At 43.2% G+C, this 21496-nt stretch overlaps 2 protein-coding genes across 3 annotated transcripts; one reads left to right on the top strand and one right to left on the bottom strand.

The window, feature by feature from the left end:
• Positions 1-453: 453 nt before the first annotated feature.
• LOC129101487 (LHFPL tetraspan subfamily member 2a protein-like) lies at positions 454-12699 on the top strand. Its single transcript, XM_054611324.1, has 3 exons — positions 454-649; positions 9053-9715; positions 11262-12699. The coding sequence occupies exons 2-3, from the start codon at positions 9304-9306 to the stop codon at positions 11516-11518; spliced, it is 669 nt and encodes a 222-aa protein (XP_054467299.1). The 5' UTR covers positions 454-649; positions 9053-9303; the 3' UTR covers positions 11519-12699.
• A 489-nt stretch (positions 12700-13188) lies between these two features.
• On the bottom strand, positions 13189-20392 carry LOC129100971 (secretory carrier-associated membrane protein 1-like). Of its 2 annotated transcripts, none has more exons than XM_054610538.1 (9): positions 19961-20392; positions 18803-18883; positions 18461-18574; positions 17901-18012; positions 17147-17275; positions 16687-16846; positions 16286-16387; positions 16079-16196; positions 13189-15989 (listed from the first exon to the last, which is right to left on the bottom strand). In XM_054610538.1, exons 1-9 carry the CDS (start codon positions 20015-20017, stop codon positions 15828-15830), a joined length of 1035 nt encoding a protein of 344 aa, XP_054466513.1. In that variant the 5' UTR covers positions 20018-20392; the 3' UTR covers positions 13189-15827. The 2 variants fall into 2 exon arrangements, with proteins under 2 accessions (XP_054466513.1, XP_054466514.1); XM_054610539.1 differs by lacking the exon at positions 19961-20392 and adding an exon at positions 19602-19646.
• Positions 20393-21496: the final 1104 nt, after the last annotated feature.

The raw sequence follows: 21496 nt of genomic DNA on the forward strand, positions 1-21496 counted from the left end.
AACATTTGTAATTTAATTGTTAACATGTTTATGGGTTAATGTGTTCATTCCAGATATTTAATTATTTGCATATTCCAATTATAAAAAATAAATAGTATTATCAATATTTCAGTATCTCTGAGTGTTTCTTACTTATAAGACCTGTGAGGAATAAAAAAACTTTGCAACTCTTAAGTATATTGGAAAGAAAAGGGGGAGAAGTTGTAATTATAAAGAAAAAGCTTCGAAGGAAGCGTGAATAAATCAGCTGTCTCGACGAGTTTATTGTCGGCAGTTTATGGGAAGCGGAGTCTCGGAATCCAGGAACTCGTTATTATAATCTCTGCCACTTTTCTTCTTCTTCTTCTTCTTCTTCTTCTTCTTCTTCTTCTTCTGTTTCTTCTTCTTCTTCTCTCGCTGAGACAAGCGGAGTGGGGGAAGGGAGAAGGGGGAGGGAGGGGAGAAGAGGCCGACGTCAGATGGCGGTGGGACGGCTTTACGTGAGGGCAGAAGGAGAGAGAATAATAACGTCCTGAAGAAAGGACACTCGAGTGAATGAGTGTGTGGAGGACTGTCTGTGCGTGGAAGACAAACCAGCGCTTCAAAACAAAGGACAGCTACTACTTCTTCTTCTTCTACGCCTGCAAAAATCTCCCCACGCCGACTTCCCGTAAGTAGAAGACAATGTAACAGGGAAACGTAGTGTTTCACTCATCTCTTCTTCGGCTGATCGATGCATGTTGCCAAAAAGTGTCATTAATGAAACGGTTGTTGTTGCAAGAATTCTTGTAGTAAGTTAAAGTCCCTCTAACTGTCAGGAAAAGACTCTCTTTTCTCAGATTCAAGCGGTTCATTGTGTTTATTGGCAGCTGTTATCATGGAAGTTTGCATGCTTCATTGATTCGGATGCTGAAGCAGCCACCTGAAGACAATCCAAGTGGATGTGTTTTTTTTGTATTCCTTTGGAGGGATGTGGATCGGGAGAAAGTGAGGCATCTAAAGTTGCAGCTCTGTGGTCCCCCAACATCTGGCAGCAGCTGGAAATCCCAGCACACTGCCTTATTAGAGGAATCACCTCTAGCAGAAGCCTAACTTCTTATTACATGGCTCTATTTTTAAGAAATTTGGTTTTTATTTCCTAATCTGTCTTTCACACATGTCCACACATGTCTTTCCACCACAACCCAGCGTCCTTGAGGTGCACGGAGGAGGTCCACCCATGTGAGAGCCACCCATGGAGCTCTTTGGCCGATACACACTGCACCGAAGGAGGGGAAGTGGCTCCACATCACAAACTAAACAAAACCAGGAAAACCGTTGAGTGTTTATTCTAGCTGAGTTCAAGGACAAACTATAGTGACATGATGAGTGGAGGGAGTTGCCGCCATCTTTCTGAAAGTTCTCAAAAACGTTTTACACTGTTACAAATCGTAACTTTTTTCTATGTCCAACAACAAATTCCAGGAGTTGTTTTATGCTTCTTTTATGATGTTGACTTTCGGTGTGATTGCCCTAACCTGCCCACTTTTTCTTGATTGAGTTTTGACAACTGCCCGGGTGACAAGTGCAAACTTGTTTCCTGTCACTGGGTCTGGATGGAGCAATGTGATAGTGATGGCTAAGGGAGATTATTTTTTTTACAGTAGTGAAAAAGCAAGTTTTGCTTCCTAGGAAACGCAACAAACTGTCTTGTGGCTGTGAGTCAAATTTATCTAGTTTGGTCTGGTTTATATCAGACAAAAGAGAATTGGGTAACTGACTCTTCTGTGATTGATTTCAATCTGTGAACATCAGCAGAAAGTTGTGAGTCTAGGGAGATGAGTCAGTGATTTATGAGTAGAACTATTAGAGGATAACGCTGACAAACCATACAAATAGTTTTTTAGGATTCATCCTGTTAACAACTCATTTCCAGTTGGTTACACTGTTGCTTATCTTAGTTTTTTTAATTATTTGATGGATTCTCTACCTTCTTGGAGGCCACTGTTCTCCATTCAATAAATTGCAAAACAACCATCTTGCAAATTCTAAATAACCCTTCGTTGATCCTAAAATTCAGTTTTCACAGCGCAAGTAGTAACTTTCGATGACAAGTCCACTGAAGGGCCCCTTTAATGCAGGATACTTTCTTCTTATATATGCCAAGTTGGCTTGTTAATGCAGTTCTCTCATCTCGGAGAGGAGAACATCTGCGTTTGCAACGACAACCAAATTTACACAACTGTATTACCACTGTGTGGTAGCGTAGCGTTGAGACAATGCTTTTTGTGATGAACTACCTAAATCAAAAGCAAGTATATATAAATTGTCGAAATCTAAACCAATCTGTTATAATATGAAGTATGAGCAACCATTAGTCATTTGTTAACATCCAAAAACCTTCTATGCTGACCCTCAAACATCCCTGTAAAAGGGACTCTGGAGAAAAAGCAGAACGTTTGTGTGTGCATCCATCATCTTTGCAGAAACACACGAGGGAGTAGAAGAAGTGAGGGGGGAGTAGAGAGCGAAGGCCATGTCATTCCTGTCTTTGTGTGAGTGAAATGTGAGGGTCACTGAGGGGCTTTTGTGCGTCAGAAACTTTGGGGGCCCCTACAGAGTGGGCGAGGGGGGCTGGGGTGTTGCACAGATTGAATGGGTTAGGGGGCCACGGCGGCCGCTCTTTCAGAACCAGGGAGGTGCATTCTGGGCCAACGGTGGCATGTCTTTTGAGAGTTGAAGAGCGAGTGAGAAGGGGGGCGTCGGCAAGTCTTTGTGCAGCCTTTGTTTGAGTTGAGTGGCACCAGATGAAGCGGGCCATAATTTTTTTTTTTTTTTACTCAGGCACATGCACGCACAGATGGGCTCGACTGATGCTCTCCTCTGGGGAAGTCATGCGCTTTGATGCAATTACACCCCGGACGTGCGAGCGCAGACTGGCACCTTCTCACTGTTTACGGGTGTGTATTTGTATTTGGTGTTTGTGTGTCAGTAACGGTATTGTTTTTCAGCACACTGTTGTTGGGGGGCTCTCACTGTTGACTTTCTGTTTACATATCTTGGGCCTCTTATTGTTGCCCCCCCCCAATTGAGTTTGAAAAGCTAGAGCTGCTGGCATGTCTTCACTCCAGTCTTGGAATGACATTTAATGTTTTCTTTTACAGCTTGCTTTGCTTTATAGTGTTTAATCTCAGTCTGTAAAATAAATCTTAACTAACTTGCAAGCGCTAAACTTGCGTTTGATGGCCGCCATCACTCAATGGTTGGAGTCATGAGACGCAAGTTGTGGTGAGTGCCTATCCATGGGAAACATTTTTTCCACTTGCAGTTCTTTCATCCGCTGTTTATGCAGCGCTACCAAAGCGGTGGCTCACGTGGTTATGGTTAGCGAGAAAGGGGATCTTGAAGAGAGCGGCCAGAGACGTTTCATAACGTCTGGGGAGATTGATAAATTCTCATGAAAACCAAAGAACCTGAACTCGTCTTTGTGTCTCTTTTAGCCTCCTCTCCTCTCCTGTTTGGAGCATGCTGGGAAAGCAGGTGGATGTTCGCCTCCCTGAGGCTACAGGTTTAGTTGTGACAATCAAAGGAGGGTAATATGTACCACTCATTAGTGCATTAGTCTCATTTTTCTTCTTCAAAAGGCTTTGTTCTCTCGTCATGGTTCAGGTTTCACAAGTTAACAAATCTGCCTTTTTCAGATCGCTGGGGGGCAAACAGGAGCTTGGTGTTGTTCTTTTGCTGTTCGGTTGACGTAAATGAAACTTTACGAGGCATAGCTGGAGGGCATGGGTGTCTCTATATTCCGGCAGGTGTTATGGCTTGCCCGCTGTTCTTACATCATCCCTGACTGAATAAAGACTTGAAGGCTGAGAATGAAGTCTGTTTTTTAAAAAATGAATAGGAGATTGGGAAATTGGGCGTTGAGGGTGTGATGTCTTCCCCAGTGTAAGCTACATGTTGCTTCATTCTCCCTCACTTCGCCTGGAGGTCGACTGCATTCTTTTATGAAAGAGGGATACGTTTGGTCCTGCCCAACTCTGACTGGTATCGTACTAGTTTTCATAGTTTTGTATTCTCCTGACTCTTATAGTGATTTCCTCACTGTCCACATCTTGTTTGAGTAGCTCTGTGTATCCCTGAAGATGACGAAGCAGCCTCTTGTGTGGATTTTAGGTTTGAGGGCCTTCCTCCTGGCTGGTCCAGATGCATGACCAGACAAAACCAGACCAGACGCAGCAGCTTAGGGAACAGATTGCCTTGGGTTGAGGTTTCTGGTTCAGGATCTTGTGTTAAGAAAAACAAAAAGAGCTAATGGAGTCCTCCCAGCCCACATCAACTGGGGGGGGGGGTCATCAGATCTGGGTGGGTGATCTAACAGCTCAAATATGCTTTCCTAAACTAGAGCTGCACCAAACCCCACACTGATGTCACTTATCATTCCCGTGCTGACTCAAATAGCTGAATCCTGCATGGGTTATAGTGACAATTCAGTACATTTGTATCTACTTATTTACTTGATAACGTTGCTTTACACATAAATCAGTGATCCCAGTCACTTTCACACAGTGAGGCATAAAGCTTATTAACTTAACACTAGTATCGGATAGGTACTCGTTTTTGGGCTGGGCGATATGGAGAAAAATCTAATTTCCCAATATTTTTTACCAAAGACCTTGATTTTGCAACGATATTGTACGGTTGACTATTGGTGCTTTTATCAAAATATTTACAAAATTAGATTATAGATGAATAATAATTAGTAATGTGGACATAATGAGTAAGTGGGCAAAGGCAAATTATAGAATGGCTACCACAGTCTGGTAAATTCAGAAAATTACATCAGTTTATCGTAAAATAGCCTTTAAAACCAGGAAAAGACAACACTTGCTCCATATTAAGATATCCAAAAATCGAAGACGGTATCTGGTATCACAATATTGATATAAAATCGATCTATTGCCCAGCCCAAGTAACATTATTGCGACTGAAAAAGTCTGATCTGTGCATCCCTATCCTAAACATTGACAAGCTCATGCCATTGGAGCGAAACAGAAGAACTATCTCTCACAATTTTTATATTCATGTAAATGAATTCTGTGTCCAACCTCTATATAGAACAACCTGGGTCAACTGGGCTTTAGATCTCTCAACCACCCACCTTCAGTCCTTGTTCACTTTCACTCTCCAGAACAGACCACGGTGGACAGCACTCATTACCTCAGCACCTTGGCATGCTACCAGAGCCTTTGCTGATATCTCAGACCAATTACTCTAGATTTACTACTCGGCGGGCTCCTTCAACTAACGGCCAACTGACTGACCCACATACGCCTCGTATCCACTGCTCCGTCCAGGGGCTTCGACGGGGCTCGGACTCAAACTGATGCTACGCTTCATTAGCAGACATTTTATTGAGTCTACGGGCTGCTTGGCCAACTGGGTTTTCACAGCCAAACTCTTGGCCCGTAATTCCATGAGAGAAAGTTTGTCTCCCAGCAGCAAGGAGACAGGTTGTATTGGCTTGCTGAATGAAGTGTGTGTGAGTTGGCTTCAGGCCTTCACTGCGTGCACATAATCCCGTTGGGGCGTGCTGGGTTTGTGCTTCAGGACAGGAGAGCAGTGTGGGAATGAGCAGGTCCAGATCAGATGCGGAACGGCATTACTGCTTTCATCTTGTAGCGTATCATCTGTATCATCAGTCGAACTCAGCATCGTGGGAGGATTCATGAAAGCGCCAGAAGACTCCATGATCGTGATCTGTCGGTGCCGGTGTTGATGCATATCTTCGATGGTTGACTACGGGGAGCTGCGGTAACAAAGATCTGACGTTTTGAAGATGCATATCTTTCAAAATGAACCGAGAGGCCGACACCTTTCACCCCATGCGGCGCCTCTGTCATGAATAAGACATAATTCTGAGTGTCTGATGTGCCGTGAAGTGTAAAAACACTCCTCACCCTCGGTACTCGCATAAACACACAAAATCACAACCTCGCCAAGTAAGTGCTACACAAGCCCTTCCCTGAAGTCTGTTCAACGACCTGAAAACAGAAAGTGTTCCTCAGTTTTAGGATTCGGTGACCTCTGTGACACCGCAGCACGCACACCTTTAAGCATGCATGCAACAGGCAACTCATGCAGATCACCAGCTGTGCAGATTAGAATCATAAATACAAATGATTGGAACTAATCAAGTGTTGAAGACAAATTAGGTGTTAGGATTACCAGTCAATGAGTAGCATTTAGACAGTTAAGATAATCCTTTAAGTATGAAGTAAATATTTTATCAGGCTGGCTGTTCTATCAGCAATGTTCACTGTCAAAAAACATACTAGGAGTTTTCACCTTTGCTCTGAGTGCCGTTTTTAGTGAGCTGACAGAGAGCTGTGATGAGGTATGAGTGAAGGGGTTTCCTGTAAATGCCGGGGGGGGGGGCACAAGGTGCCTGCCGAGTGCCTCAACAAAGGGGCGTTCAGGCTCCGTCCCTGTAGTTTAAAGAGGCAGAGAGTCTAATTTGAGGGACATCGCAGACTCAACAGACAGCGCCATGCCCGGCCTGTATGGACTGTATAATCAGCTGTAAACAGAGGACTCCAACTCCACAGAGAAACCAAAAACTGTAGCCTGGGTGGCTGAAACACTACTGCAGAATGGAAACTGTGATAGCACCAAGGAGGGCCATGGTTTTTGTGAGGAGGCCTGGAATAAACTCAAGTACTGTAATAAAATAGGGCACACCCCAAACCATCCTCAAACACATAAACACGCTTCAAATGCATGTTCCTTTGTCGCTGTAATTCCCCTGGTAGTAGAATCACAAACGCAAACATGTTTCACTGAAAAACAGTGTGACGGTTTAGATTGAAAGAAGATAGTCGGACGGCTGTCGGACACCGATGCTTCCTGTTAGCTTCCTGTTTATTTCCAGCGTTTCCTTTTTTTGGCGAGAGTGAATAGCGACGCCGCTGCGGCTTCTTTAACCTGCTGCTGCGACGCTCTGCTCAAACTGAAATTTGCTCCCTCAGTTCATCTTCAGGCTGGCTAATTATAGACCCGTGTATTTTGGCTGAGGGTTCACGAAATCTCTAATTAGGATGCGATGAGAAAATATTTTTAAGCAGAGACGTAGATATTGCTGATTAAAGCATCACACAGTCACAGCAGAACTACTTGAAAACACAAACGTGAACTGCAGACACGACTGAGTCCTGCTGAGCTGAACGACACCCGCATCTAAGGCGTTTCAAATCTCATACCTCGGCTCCTCACATGCTGTCATGCCTGTGACTTTGTTATTGTGACCCAGTTCTGCTGGTTTCTACTCGACCTCGGATGAAGATAATACTGTAATAATACAGATAAATAATACTTTTTATTTTGTGGCCAGAGCAGGGGAGCGTCTGAAGTGTTTTTCGCTTTGAACCGACTCAGATCGTATCAAACAGAATACAGCGTCAGTGTTCGTTCCCTACAGATGTGGTGGGGTGGATTTACCATTCTGAATGGAGGCTGGCGGGGAGGTTATGTGCAACCTAATACCACATTAATTCCCCCGGGCGTCGGACTGACTTGTAACTCTTAATGAATGTTTTTGTGCTGAACTTTTCATCACCCCCAAAATTAATAGAAACAGTCCACTCTTATCAGTTTAGCCTCCCTTCCCTTTTTTGTAAAAGTAATAAATCCGTCAGAATGATAAGCTTTTATTAGAAAAAAACTGCCCCCAATCTAGTACAATGAATGAAGGTGTTTTTGTGGATGCTCAGAGAACTGAAGAATAACATTTAGAAAATGAACAGCAGCTTGTCTCTCTAGAAGAATTATCCCATCACAAACCTCACTGTCAGCAGTTTGTAGGGACTATTTCTGCAGTAGAAAGTAGTTCTAAAGGAAATTTTTAGAAAATATATCTTATAATAACCAGTCTCTAGAACCCTAAATTGCTGCCCACATCTCTGATTTGCTCAGCGGTTCAAATGTCCTTAGGTCTGGTGTTGTGCTTTAAAGCAGGATTGGGAATGGGGACATCATCTACATCAGAAAGATAGCTAAATCCATGAAAGAATAGCAATAGAAATTGACACAAATATGGCAAAATGAGCTGAATAAATCAATACAACTATGCAGATAGTTTGAAGTTGACTTCCAAAAAAGAACTGCTCGACCTCTGCTGCATCGTGTGTGTGATGCCGGTGGAACCTCTCACAACTTATTTAGGGGGGGTCACCGACTCCACCAGTGGGATCCACCAGGACAGCCGAGTCCGCCACGCTGTGTTTTATGAACCGGCTCGCATATATTTTCCCGTGTGTGTCATAACGCTGGACAACGACACTCATGACATCAGAGGGCTTCTGAGAAACCCTCCGTGCTTCCACAAGACCACGGCTGTGTCCAGTCCAGTGTTGCCACGGCAACGAAATCACAGCATAGCAACAGCATCGCGATCCCATTGATTGAGACCTATACGCGCTTGTTTAAACACACGCAAACACACACACGCAGGATTGAGAACTCTGTAAAATGTCATCTGTTAAAGGTTACAAGTTATTTGTAATCAAGTTTGGATTGCTGTTTAAAGATCTTAATTCAGAGTGTCATTTAAATGGTGAACTGAGTTGTGCTGATCTGTGTTGAAAGCTGCTCAGCTGCAAATCACACCAGGCTCCTGTCATAGCACAGATAATATCAATCGCACAAAGGCCCAGTGATCGGTGAGCAGGGTGAAGACAGAATGAACTTGTTCAGTCAAGATGACTCGTGTGCGAGTCATCTTGACTGTTCCGACAGGCATTTGGAAGTGTTGCTCACGCTGTACTAACAGCTGGCTGATAGTGAATGTGAAGTAGCTCTCTGTGGGATGATCTGGGGTCTGTATGATGACAATGGTACAAATTAGACATCCCTAAGGCCACAAGGGAGCTGGTGATTCATAGTGGATGGGAAACCGGTTGCTGTGCATCCTTCTTACCCCTCTTTTCTCCCCCCTTTACTCCCTTGTAAGGGTCAGTTACTCCCACCTCACATGTATACAGATTCTGTGTGTCTCTGACCCTCTTGTGTCTCTGTGTCTGTTGGTGTGCCGTTACAGATGTTGCCATGGCCGAGGGAAGCTGCTTCGGTGCGCTGTAGCTGTTTGGCGTGACCAGAGCCGGACCTTGCCTCCAAGAAGAAAGAATCGTTTGAGGAGGGAAAACATCTGCTCAGATAAGGATAGGATCCGAAAAAAGAGATCTGCTGGACCTTTCTGTTAGTAAGGAGAGGAATTTAAACTGTCGCTCTAAGAGGGCTTCAAGAATTTCTACTCTTTGATTGTTGCCATCTGGGAAAAGAGTTGACGCCATGTGCCATGTTATCGTAACATGCCGCTCCATGCTGTGGACGCTGCTCAGCATCGTGGTGGCCTTTGCCGAACTCATCGCCTTCATGAGCCCCGATTGGCTGCTGGGATTCCCTCGCTCGAACTCCAGCGCGAGCGGGGCGGGCGTGGACTCCGGGGAGTACCGGCCGTCCCTCGGCCTCTACAGCCGCTGCCTTCGAGTCGGGTCCCGGGGAGTTGGGGTGAGCTGCGGGCCCTACGCCAGGGCGTTTGGAGAGGTGGCCAGCGGCTTCTGGCAGGCGGCCATGTTGTTTCTGGCAGCTGGGACGTTGGTGCTGGGAGGAGTGGCTTGTATCTCCGTGTTCAGCATGTGCTTCCAGAGCATCATGAAGAAGAGCATATTCAACATCTGCGGACTGCTCCAGGCCATCGCAGGTGAGATCATATCTGTGTGTGTGTATTCAGCACATGACTCATGTACTGTGCGCTCAGGAATCAGTTTCACTCAATGTACTGGCATGTACTTTTTTTAATTCATAGTGTACATTAGAGACAGACAGAGGTGATATGTAACAAAGATCCCCAGCTTGAATCAAACCGAACACTTGATCAACAGGACAACCCAAAGCACAGTAGTATATATTATTTGTAAATACTGTACACAACCTAATAAAACAAGAAATTTGAACTAAATTTTTAGAGTTCTTATTTTCTAATATATCTTTAGAAAATATCATGAAAATGTACTTTTCCATGCTTGCTTGCATACTTTTGGGTCTGGAGTACCTAGCAACCTTCACACTGCTCATTAGAAAGCGGCTTGCGAAACTACTTTAGCTAAGGTGTGCCATATTTTTCACGCAAGCCAATCAGAGCAGACTGGGCTTTTTCGAGAGGGGTTTTTAAAGAGACAGGCGCTAAAATAGGGCGTTTCAGACAAACGGTGAATAAAGGTATATTCAGACTGACAGTATGTAAAAAAATAAATAATAATAAAATAAAATACTAGAATGAACCTGAAAATGAGTGATATGTCCCCTTTAAAGTCATTGAATGCCTTTCTCTGTCTAATAAAGGCTGTAGGACTGTGAAGACACAAGACTATGACTTTATTGTTATCCCCGACAAACTGATATATTACATTTTTATAACCATACCATAATGTTGTCACTAAAATGCTAATGCTTTTATCCAAATTAGTGGTCTGATGTCAAGTAAAAATGGCAAAAAAACATAAAATAGTCAAAGTATTTAGTTTTGTTCATGAAATTTGTAAGCACATTGCGTAAAAAGAATATATTAAAATGTTTCACCCTAAAAAAAAAAGACCCAAATGTTTACATTCATTCATTTTTTCATTGCCATGCTTTCTCTGGGTTCACACGTTCAAAGTTCCCAGTTAAAAAGGAAGGAAATTGGAAGTTCCCACATGATTATCACCCTCTGGGAAGCAGGAATGAACCGATGACTAACACCAGGATCTGAACAGCTACATCTCACTTGCTACTGAAGCTAATGCTAATAATTTCAGTTCATAGTGGCTACACGCCCATGCAGGCCTATTACCGTATGTTTTATAATCATGCCATAGCCTTTGGGGAATGCCTCTGCTGCTATTGAGTTTACAAGTTGAAACATTTGATTTCATAAGTTGGCAACGTCTAGTGGCGTGCCATCACTCTTCTCCTGGTTGGAGGTTGGATATTCTAACCAAACCTCGCCAAGTCATGTTTCTACAACAATGAGCTCCCACAGGTGTGTTTGGCAGGACGGGTCTGTTGAGTGGGTAATCTATCATTATGTGACATCACAGCACCACAGATCACAAACAAACACGTATTCTTCACCAGAGTTGATTCACCGCTTTCCCAGCTGCACTGTGATCTGTTTGTGCTCTCAGCCTCGCTGTTTACGTGACTAAACCCCTGTTGTTGTCATCCTCTCTCTCTCTCTCTCTCTCTCTCCCCCTCCCCCTCCCCAGGCCTGCTGCTGATGGTGGGCCTCATGCTGTACCCTGCCGGTTGGGGCTCAGACAAGGTGAGGGACTACTGTGGGACTGAGGCCTTGCCATTCAGGCCGGCTCTCTGCTCCCTCGGCTGGGCGTTCTACGCGGCGATCGGAGGAACGCTGGGGTCCTTCCTGTGCGCCGTTCTGTCCGCGCAGGCAGAGATCGCCACCTCCAGCGATAAGGTCCAGGAGGAGATCGAAGAGGGGAAGAGTTTAATCTGCCTTCTCTGAGCCTTAAGAAACCTTCAGGGAACACTCCAGGAAATCCTCCTCGGTGTCATTTCTTCTTGTATGGACACTTGTAGATCTCAGTGTAGGGAGGACAGACATTTCTTTGAGTGACTTTCTTCACAATAGACTGGATAAAAGTCAGTCATTGTTGAAAAGATGGAAGCCTTTGTAACAAACATCGTCAGGCTCTGAACTACCACAGCGGTTACAGCAGCAGGCCGATGAACTTTGCCTGTAGACCAATGTTTTTGACCTTGATACTGTTTTATATTTGTACTAATTTTCATCTTAAACAAACCACTGTGATGGAACAGCAGGAGATTAGTCAAAGCAGTTGGTAGTGGATGCGTGGTTAGCGTTCTTGTGGACAGGTTAAATACTGCCAGACGAACAGTGTGTAGGTTCGTAACGCCATTATACTGTTCATTCACACGGTTCACCTGCGAACCACAGCAAACCACTGAATGCTACCAGATGTGTCCACTGAAACTCCCAACAACAGCTTGCATGTGTGTGGGAGTGTGTCTTTTGAGTTTTTTTATAAATGTCCATATGCTCTGATTGTACGGCACAGCAGGACGGTAAGGCTAGCTAACTTTACACGCGCCACTTAACGGATTGCTCGCTTTAAAGGGAGTTTTCTCCAATTAAACGGATTGTTTGCGGGTCCTTTGCAGCTTGTTAACTGGGAGAGTGTGTGAACAAGAACAGAAACTCAACTTTCATGGTGCTCACAGGGACATAAAAGCAGGCTGCACTGGATCTTATGCTCGGTTACCTTAAGAAGCCTCCGTTGAGCTTTTTCTGGATGAATGCAAAACGGGTCATCAGTGTTTCTTCTGTTATCACCCGATATTTTTGTTTTAGCACTCGGCCCTTAATTCATTTCACTTTGCTTCCTATATTTTTTCCAACCATGCTTCATAAAGTCGCTGTAAAATGTTGCGTCACGTGACCGCTTCGATTCATTGTAGATGAGATGTGCAATAATTCAACTATAGTGTGATTGCAGGGAGAGTGAGCAGACCCAGAGGATGAGACATTTCTGGTCCGTCTGTGCTTAAATGAATATGTTGACTGTTTTTTGTTACATTAACAAAAGAGTAACAGCATCCGTGGCACATTGTATGATGCTGCATGTATGAGAGTTTGTACAGTCTGTACTTTGTACTCAAATAAACCAGGCCTTCTTTAGTAATTCTGTCTGTTATACGCATGTAAAACTTTTTTTTACTTTGACAAGGTCCCCCTTTCATGTGTCTTTGCTGTTCAAACCAAACTTACTGAGGAAACACTGACACCTAGAGATGATAAGAAGATAACACAAAACTACTTTCCACTTCCACTGGTGCTTTCCATCAAGGGTTGCAATTACATTACGGTTTGAAGGAATTTATCAAATACTGAAAGGTTTTACTTCGTCAATCCTCGTAAACCTGTACAATTTAAGAGTTTGACCAGTGAACATCAACTTTTTGGTTGAACCAAGCTGTGAAAGGGGGTCATGAGTAGACATTGCTTCATTTAAAAGGTGTACAAGGCTGGGAGCCAATGAAAACAATTTCTCAGAAAAAAACTTTGGTTTAAGTAGTTTTTTGACAGTAATATACACTGACAAAAGTTACGTAACTTTCTGAAACCAATATTTCTTTCAAATTTTATTTCATGTTAATACCATAAATATACAAAACTCAAACTATTTCACATGCAACAAAGGCCAGACAAGAGTGCGTTACGTTTTTTTCTTTTTACATGTGATTGATAATGGGGATCAAATTTTCAACTTTACAAAATATACAAGTGTCCCTTTTTTGAAGGAGCTTCTCCTCTGATTCAGTGAAATAACGTGGTCACAGGTCAAAAAACACAGTTTTGTGTTGGAAAACTTCCAGTTAATCGTTCCGTACTGGGGACCAGCTCTCCAAATACATCAAGTAATTACCCACGGTGACATGGCTTCATTTAACAACTGTTTAAAACTACATGGGAATCATGTGGGTGTTTGTAGCAAAGAAAACCTGTGTAATAATCTTAAAGTAAAACATGGCAAGGGAGCACATCACAAACCAAGATTTAAAAAACAAATCTATATGGACATTTGGTAGATTTCTCACAGCTTTTCAGGACATAGAATAACACTTGAGGGAGATTTTTTTTTCTCTTTTTTTTTTTCCTTTCATACCAATCCGACACACATCCTCATCCATACAAACGCACTTATTGTAGGTTCCAGTTGCAAAGTCACGGATCACGTTTCAATCTAGCGGATGCTATGATCATGTCATTATAAAACCACACAAAACATAATACATAATGTAAAATCAAACCAAACAAAATTGAGATGCAAACGACTTTCAATTACACCATAAATAAAAACAGGTTTGTCTTTTGCTCTCAAAGGTTAACGTCAAACAAGAAAATGTGCAATGGATTTTAAAAACAAAATATTTCCAAACAAAAACAATACTGCCAAAGATGTAGGCTTATCTTTATGACCAATTACTGACCTTCAAACTCTCAGGAGTATTTAAACCACTGCAGAGTTCCGTCCATACATTTGTAATAACAGCCGCGCTAATCATCAGTCATCTATCACGCACATCTTCAGACACTCACCGCCACTACGAGAAGTGCTGAAGCACGACACAAAAGTAACCCACGTTCCATATTTCACTCCAGTGACAGTAATCTGTACAACTTAGTTCTGAGTAACACTGTTGTTATAGTATATAAATTAATGAATGTATCACGTTCAATCCTCTGTTATCGTAATGCTCATTTTGGCTATGAGAAGTCTGGTTCCAGTTATCCAATGCTGACAGAGGAAAAACAAATGGGCTGACATTTTTCTGTCTGTAAAATGGACTGGTTGGTCTGTGTCATTTACACACTATCAATGTTTTTTTTTCTTTCTATTTCATGTCTGCAGGTTAATCTTTATAAAAAAAAGCATAGCTTTAACATTATCCAGTTCATCTTCTGTGAGAAAAGGCAGGCCACTGCTCTTCATATGAATGAATGGTATTTGTCCTTTTTTCAACAGGAAGCAGGACAGCAGGAGGCTACCACCCAGCGTCTCTCAGATTCACAGCAGCGTTAAGTTTTTATAAGAGAGTGACGAGCTACAAAAACAACTGAGATGAAGCCACATAGTAGTCTGTTAATGTCATACATACATAAAGGAAAATGCAAATATTTCTCCTGTTTTGTTTCCCTCCTTTAGTGCACCAGGCCATGAAATCATCTGACTGAACCACAGGTTTGTTGTGAAAACCGGTGACCCTGCTGACCTGGGCGTTCAGTGCTTCTTCAAAAATAGATCCTAACATCAGTCAAACATCAGCACCAGCTACCACCTGTAGCCAGAGAAAAGGCTACCACGAGTCTGCTAAACATGCTTGTCATCATCATGCTGGCAAATTGTCGTAAACCACAGAGATGCCGGCCCAGCCCACCGTGTCAATCAGAATAGCCCACAAAGTGGGAACAGCTGCTCAGCCGACAGGTGCCATTGGCGCACTGCTGGGGGGCTGCAGACAGGTCCTAAAATAAGAACATACCAACATATTTCTACTCATGAACTACCGGGATGGTTTTTGTCTTAGAATAGAAGCACAGATTTAGGACAAGGAACAATTTAGGTTTCAGATTGAACTGACCAAGCTCTGGATTTAAAAAACAGAAAGTTAGAAACACGATTCTTTTTGAGTGAAGTACACATTCGCACAGAGAGCAAACCTACACTGAATTGTTGGGATGTGACCAAGAAAACAGAACTGTGTGCAAAAACATCATGATCGGATTATCACTTTTCATAACTCTATACTGTATGAACCAGGCAGGAAGCTGTTTGGAGGTCATTGCCATGGCAAAAACAAGGTATGTTAAAAACTGCGACCTCTGCCTGACCTAGGATCACCTCACGGCGACAGGAGAGCGGGGTAAAGCGAAGGAGCGAGTGAGATGAAATCCCAAACACTACAGGGCACGCCTCGATGTTGCTGGATGTTTCAAGGGGATGAACAGACAGGAAGAATGTAGCAGAGTCCTTTTTTTATACTGAAACTTGATTTGAAGTGAAGGTGGACAACTCTGGTTACTTTATCTGACTAACGTCTTTGTTATTTCTGGCCTCTGACTCTTTGCACACCCTGAGCAAAGTGTGCAGGGCGACCTTGGCGTAACAGCGTTCATAAATATAATCAATTTGATTTGAGAGCTTGCGGGGGGCCAGAGTTGTGCATCCCCAACTTTTGAGTGTTTGTGTGTGTATGTGCGAGCATGTGTGCATATGTGTGGTCGCGTCAGTTTATGGCTGAGGTTTGAAAGCCCCGCGGGCAGCGTTGGTTGCAGCATTAGCTGCAGCGTTGGCAGCCGCAGTCTGAACTGTCTTGTTTGACATGACCCCGGTTGCAAACTCTTGCTGAGCCTTCTCGAAGCTAGCACCGGTGGTGCGATACAGTGCGTGCACCTGGAGAGGGCAGAAGAGAAATATTAGGAGGAGTCAAGTCAAGTGATTTAAATCCACCACAAGGCCTTGGACACGGAGTCCTACCTTACCTTTTTAAACATAATGAGCGAGCCCACTGACAGCGCTGTAAAGAGAGCCGCTATCAGTAACATGATGATGCCCACCGGGATACTGGTGTTCAGACCGGTTAAGGCTGCGATCCAACCACTGGCAAGACAAAATAAATGGCAATGAGAGACGAAGGTCAGTACGCACTAGTCGAGGCACAGAAGCTGTAAAAGCTCAAAAATACTCACCACGTTCCCCAGCCAGTGATGCCAATACTTTGTAGAACGTGAACCCCAAACTGACAGATATAGACGAAGAAGAACACAAAGAAGCGGAATGAGCTGTCACTCCTGTTGTGGAGACAGAGAACAAGTTGGTGAGAGGGCAATGTGACGGCAGTAGAAGGTCAATTCCTCTGTGAAAGTTTGCCTTTATCCATGCCTCTCATGGGGGGGTTAGCAAGTGTAGGGTTAGAAAAGGAGAGGAGGATAAGGAGGCGCTTCTACAACCTCGAGAGATATTGAATATTCAAAGCCGACTGTCCACATCTTTTTACTTTTAGCCTAGCAGAACACTATGCTTGTCCACAGAGAAGCGTTTCTGCGTCTTTCTGCTGCTACTGTGGGATTTTTTTCATGTATCTGCTTACCTGAAAGCCCCGTAAAGCGGTCTGTACCAGCAGACGAAAGAACAGGGCGTAAACAGGAGAAACCATAGCAGTGCCAGGCCGAAATCTACTCCGCGAGATGCATCCACACAAAACCAGGCCAGGCAGCCGAACATGTTCACAAAGAGCGTGCCTGCATGGACTGGTAGAAAAAACAACAAAATAAAGATCTTTAGGTGTCATTTTAGTAAAAGTAAAAACAGTACTTTCTAATGTACGATCAGCAAAGCAAATAGAAATCTCATTTTTAATTTGGTAAATGAGCCGACAAGTGTGTCTGATGACAAACTGACTCTGCATATCATTAGATGATTCAGGTGTCTTATCTTTCAATGTGATATGTGGTTTTGTCTTATGAACACGTGTGACAGCAATGTGTGAGAATGAAAATAAATGAGATATTATTAATGGGTACAGGAGGTGTGTAGGACGATCCACTTACACATCCAAAGGTTGTACATGATCTTGACGGTCTTTTGGAACTCTACAGGAATATCCACTGCTATATCATGGTAGAAACACGGGCCAACGGGGAACTTCTCTGGCAGGGGAGGCCAGTTGTTCTTACGCCCTGTGTGGACAAAGGCAAGAGCATTTAGATAATCTAGAGTGTAAGAGTTTTTACCACTTAGTTGATATGCTTTTGAAGCATACTTATATCAAAGTGTGCACAAGAATTTCAAACAAAACCCTGATTTACAGAACTCTACCAATGAAAAAACATATCAAGGCAATTATGTTCTAGCTTTATTGGTCTTTGAAAACGGCATAGATAGTTTTATGACTCTTATTAGGAACCTTTAGCACAAAGCCTACCCTACATTTGTTTTAAAACACTTGCATACCTTCCCAGATTGTCTTCCTTTTGCTAATGTAGTGCATAAAGCTCAAATTTGCTTTTCCCAAACCATTGTTTATGTCACTTATTTCATTTCTAATCTAAAATATATTTGAAATTTAACTTAACATCCTAAAATACATGCTGTGATATATCATTGCCAATTATGATACGGAATATAATTGGGCAGATGGATGTATACTGTATGTCATATGTGACTCAGAGAACCAAATGTTGTAAGGTAACACATATACTTTCTTAGCATTAACAGTGCTGTGAATCTAGCTTTGATTAGGAATGACCGCTCAGACCCTGAAGTGAATAATAAGTGAGTGAATGAAGTGGGTGACTGACTGACCTCCCGCGGCCCCGTGGGACTGTAACTCTCTCTCCCGACGATCGAGCTCTGCAGCTTTCTTCTCCAGCTCCTCCTGCCTTCTCAACAACTCAGCCTGAGCGCGCGCTTGGTCCTAACACAGACAAAGAAATGCTCTTGAAATCGACTATCCAACATCTGAGTGGTTATGATATCCACTCGGGGGAGTAATGAAGGTCATTTTTTTTAAGCTAGCTTGAGAAGGGAAAAGAAAGGGGTTAAGACTGGAAAAGCAATCAGCTACTGTTGTTAACACACTTGTCTTTTCAGTTAGCACTAAACTAGCTCTACTATTGCACTGCAAAGGGAAAGCTAGTGGGGAAAGTGAAGGAGTTAACACTGTTCAAGACAGTGACACAAAGGGAAACATCAGATTGAAGACAGTACCTCATTACGCCGCTGTTGGGCCGTCAGAAAACAGATGAGTATATGAAGGACAAGAGGAAACGTGAACCAGAAACAAAGACAGAGAGTGTCTGTATATGTGCTATAAAACTACATATGATTCAATATATAAAAGAAACAGGATCTGTGTGTAATACCTGAGTCTGTTGCTGCGAGTAAGCCGGCGGCTCTTCTGTGGGCTTCATGATGGCGGGCTGTGTGTTCTGCTGTGACGGGGCAGGAGCAGCTTTGGGGGCATTCCCAGGGGCCGCCTGTAAACCAGCATAGACTTACCATATTAATATTTGTGCAATCAAAAGACACCCCCTGAATCAAAACTGTAATTAGGTCACAGTCATATTTTGTCAGTGAAAATCCTTTGTGACTGAGAGGTGGAGGGAGAAAGACAGAGGGTAGTAGATAAAATGAGGTCAGCGACTCAGAGGCCCACAGACACATGCACGCGCACACTCATCACCGGCGATGCTAGTTAAGCTGACCGTTCTGGCGTCTGTGAAGGGGTTATACTCCTCCAGACCACCAGGAGGGGCAGACCGGGTCACCTGCGTCACCGAGGGATCCTACAGGACAGAGATGACCACAAAGCGTTTAAAGGGGTAAAAACTACAACCACAAAAACATATTAGTTGTTGTTAGGTAACCAATAATTTGTATTAAAAACCACAGCTATGTTCTGACCAGTTTTTGTATTGTTGCAGGATGTACATACAACACAATAGAAATGCTGATCTAACTATATGTAGCATGGCCTTTCTTGATCTTGTGGCCATTTGAAACACTATGATTGGGATCAGGAGAAGGGTTAACTGGGAAATGCAACTAATTACATGCTTGCATGCTTACAGGACAGTCTATGATGGTCTATGGTGGCCCACAATGTGCCATAAGGAGTCAACAGTTTCCACCTGAGACTCCACCCACTGATGAACACACCTCCTAGTCAGGGGAGGGACTTAACATTTAAATCACCACTCAGGTGTCCTGTCAGGATGAAAACTAGCAGACTGTTGTTGGCAGCCCCTGGCCATGGTAGAAGGTTAGATCATTTACAAGGAGTAAACACAGCTGTAGCACATATAAACAGCGTGTTGCCTGCACAAAGCACACAATGAAAAACAAACTAGAATTAACAATAGAATGAAAATTGTAAATTGTTTGTTCGTGCAATGTATTAAAATGAATACCAAGTTAAGTGTTGGACTACTGCTGCAACAATATACAACCCCAACAGCACGTTTAAATCTCCTAAACTGGCGTCCCGTCGATATGTTGAGATACCTGTATGCACACCACGGTCCTAGCCTCAGTTGGTTAGCTAACTTATTTACCAAGCTAGCAGGTGGCAGCGTCTGTTTACTGAGGCTGGGCAGAGCTCTCCGGTGCCTTTGTTCTGAGCCTGCGTTACCGTGGAAAACAAACAACGTGCAAGCTTCTTCCTCACATGTTCTTTCATAAAGTGAACAACCATATCACGTGTCTGTGGTGCGGCTACATAGCGGTTCACCAAGGAGAAGCTCAAGCTAACGCTAGCTGTCAAGTTAGCTGCTAGCTAGGACATTTAACAGGGATGCTAAAGTAAGACTGGCCTCACTGGGCTCTGAAGCGTAGCTTAGCCAACGCTTAGCTCAGTCAGCTACCTGGAAGGGGTTGCTGAAGTCCGGGTCTGCAAACGGGTTGCTGTCAAAGTCAGACATCGTTCAGCCTTTCTAATAACGTGTTGCTGTGTGGAAGAGCTCCCCGACTGTCCGGGGACGTTTCAGTGTCTTGATCGGACTGCCTCTCTCTGCTTGCCTGCAGTCTTCTCCGCCTCCTGCTGATGGAGACCCCTTGCTTAGCAAGCTAGCCAGTAGCACAAAAATGGCAGGAGAGGATGCGTGATGAGCGGCACCGTCCTACGTCACCGCTTCAGCACCGCGGACAGCGTGCCGTCCGGACAGGTAGTAGCGTGTACGCTGGGGCGAGGAGCATCTGCCCTTTTTGTGACTGGTGTATCACATAGAAAATCCAGATTTTTATATTTGAGACGTGAACACTGATGATGACATTCAAGTGACAGAAATAAGCTCTTCCTCATTTGCTCATCATTTTTATTTGAGACATGGCAAAGTTAACATGGGAGGGGGTCCTGGGTGCAAATTATGCAATTCTGATTGGCCCCTATTGACCTCTGCCCCCCATCTCCACCTTCTGTGAAGGGTTTCACACAGCACTGCATGGCGGTATCTTTATTTACCCGGAGACATAAAAAAAAAAAACTCAACCAGTGCTTTAATAACACAGGATCTTTTTTACTTGATATTGTACTTTAGTGGTGCAAATTGTCTAACAAATATGCAGTTATGCAAATTGCCAAAAAACAACTGAAACTCAACTGGAGTGGCTTCAGGGGATCCTGGGGGTTTGGGACATCCAGGGCAGTTGCCCATTTTGCCTGGTTGGGTCTAGCATTGAGTACAATCTTAAAGTATTTGTACCTTGTTTAGGTATTTCCATTCGTATGCTACTGTATACTTGTAATCTCCTACATTTCAGAAGGAACATAGTATTTTTTTTTTTACATAACTACATTTATATGACCGCCCAATTCCTTATAAGATTGAGGGTTCAGGTGTGAAAAATATGGTGAGCTTACAAATTTAATGAATTTCTTTAAATTAAAAAGTCCAACATTAATAATAATCCCAAATCAAAATATATATAGTGCCGTTAACATTCTGAGTAGCTTACTTTTTGTTTTATGGAGTATTTTTAAAGGATAAGAATCTTTTTTTCACATGCACACTGAAGGGATTGTTTCTACAAATTAATATGTTACCACCCCCAAAACACGATTGGAACTAAAAGGCAACCTCACCCACATGGTCTGTGAGGTTGAGTAAAATAAAACAAAGACAATGATTTGATTATCATTTTATGGTCTGCTTTTTTCTTTTTTACCTAAGAACATATGCTTTACATATGTTGTATGCACACTTCACAGTATTTGAGCTCCTGTAGGTCAAACACCACAGTCATTTCCTACCCTTGATTATGTTAATGATGATAATGATGATGAGGATGATGATAAATGGAAGTGTCTGCTGTTCAGTTGGTCTCTAGCCCATGAGAACGAGCCGCTTATTTCATGATATGTAACACTGACCTATTTCTCAGCAGCAATCCCAGACAATTTG

This window comes from Anoplopoma fimbria, chromosome 13, assembly GCF_027596085.1.
Source record: "Anoplopoma fimbria isolate UVic2021 breed Golden Eagle Sablefish chromosome 13, Afim_UVic_2022, whole genome shotgun sequence".
NCBI classification, from domain to species: domain Eukaryota; kingdom Metazoa; phylum Chordata; class Actinopteri; order Perciformes; family Anoplopomatidae; genus Anoplopoma; species Anoplopoma fimbria.

What these genes read in the sequence shown, in the direction of transcription:
- LOC129101487 (XM_054611324.1), top strand. Translation starts at nt 9,304, where the DNA reads ATGTGCCATGTTATCGTAACATGCCGCTCCATGCTGTGGACGCTGCTC. An exon ending in ACTGCTCCAGGCCATCGCAG is followed by an intron (nt 9,716 to 11,261) that starts GTGAGATCATAT and finishes CCCCCTCCCCAG; the next exon opens with GCCTGCTGCTGATGGTGGGC.
- LOC129100971 (XM_054610538.1), bottom strand. Translation starts at nt 20,017, where the DNA reads ATGTCTGACTTTGACAGCAACCCGTTTGCAGACCCGGACTTCAGCAAC. An exon ending in ACTCGCAGCAACAGACTCAG is followed by an intron (nt 18,013 to 18,460) that starts GTATTACACACA and finishes TGTCTGTGTTAG; the next exon opens with GACCAAGCGCGCGCTCAGGC. An exon ending in ATCACTGGCTGGGGAACGTG is followed by an intron (nt 16,197 to 16,285) that starts GTGAGTATTTTT and finishes TTGTCTTGCCAG; the next exon opens with TGGTTGGATCGCAGCCTTAA.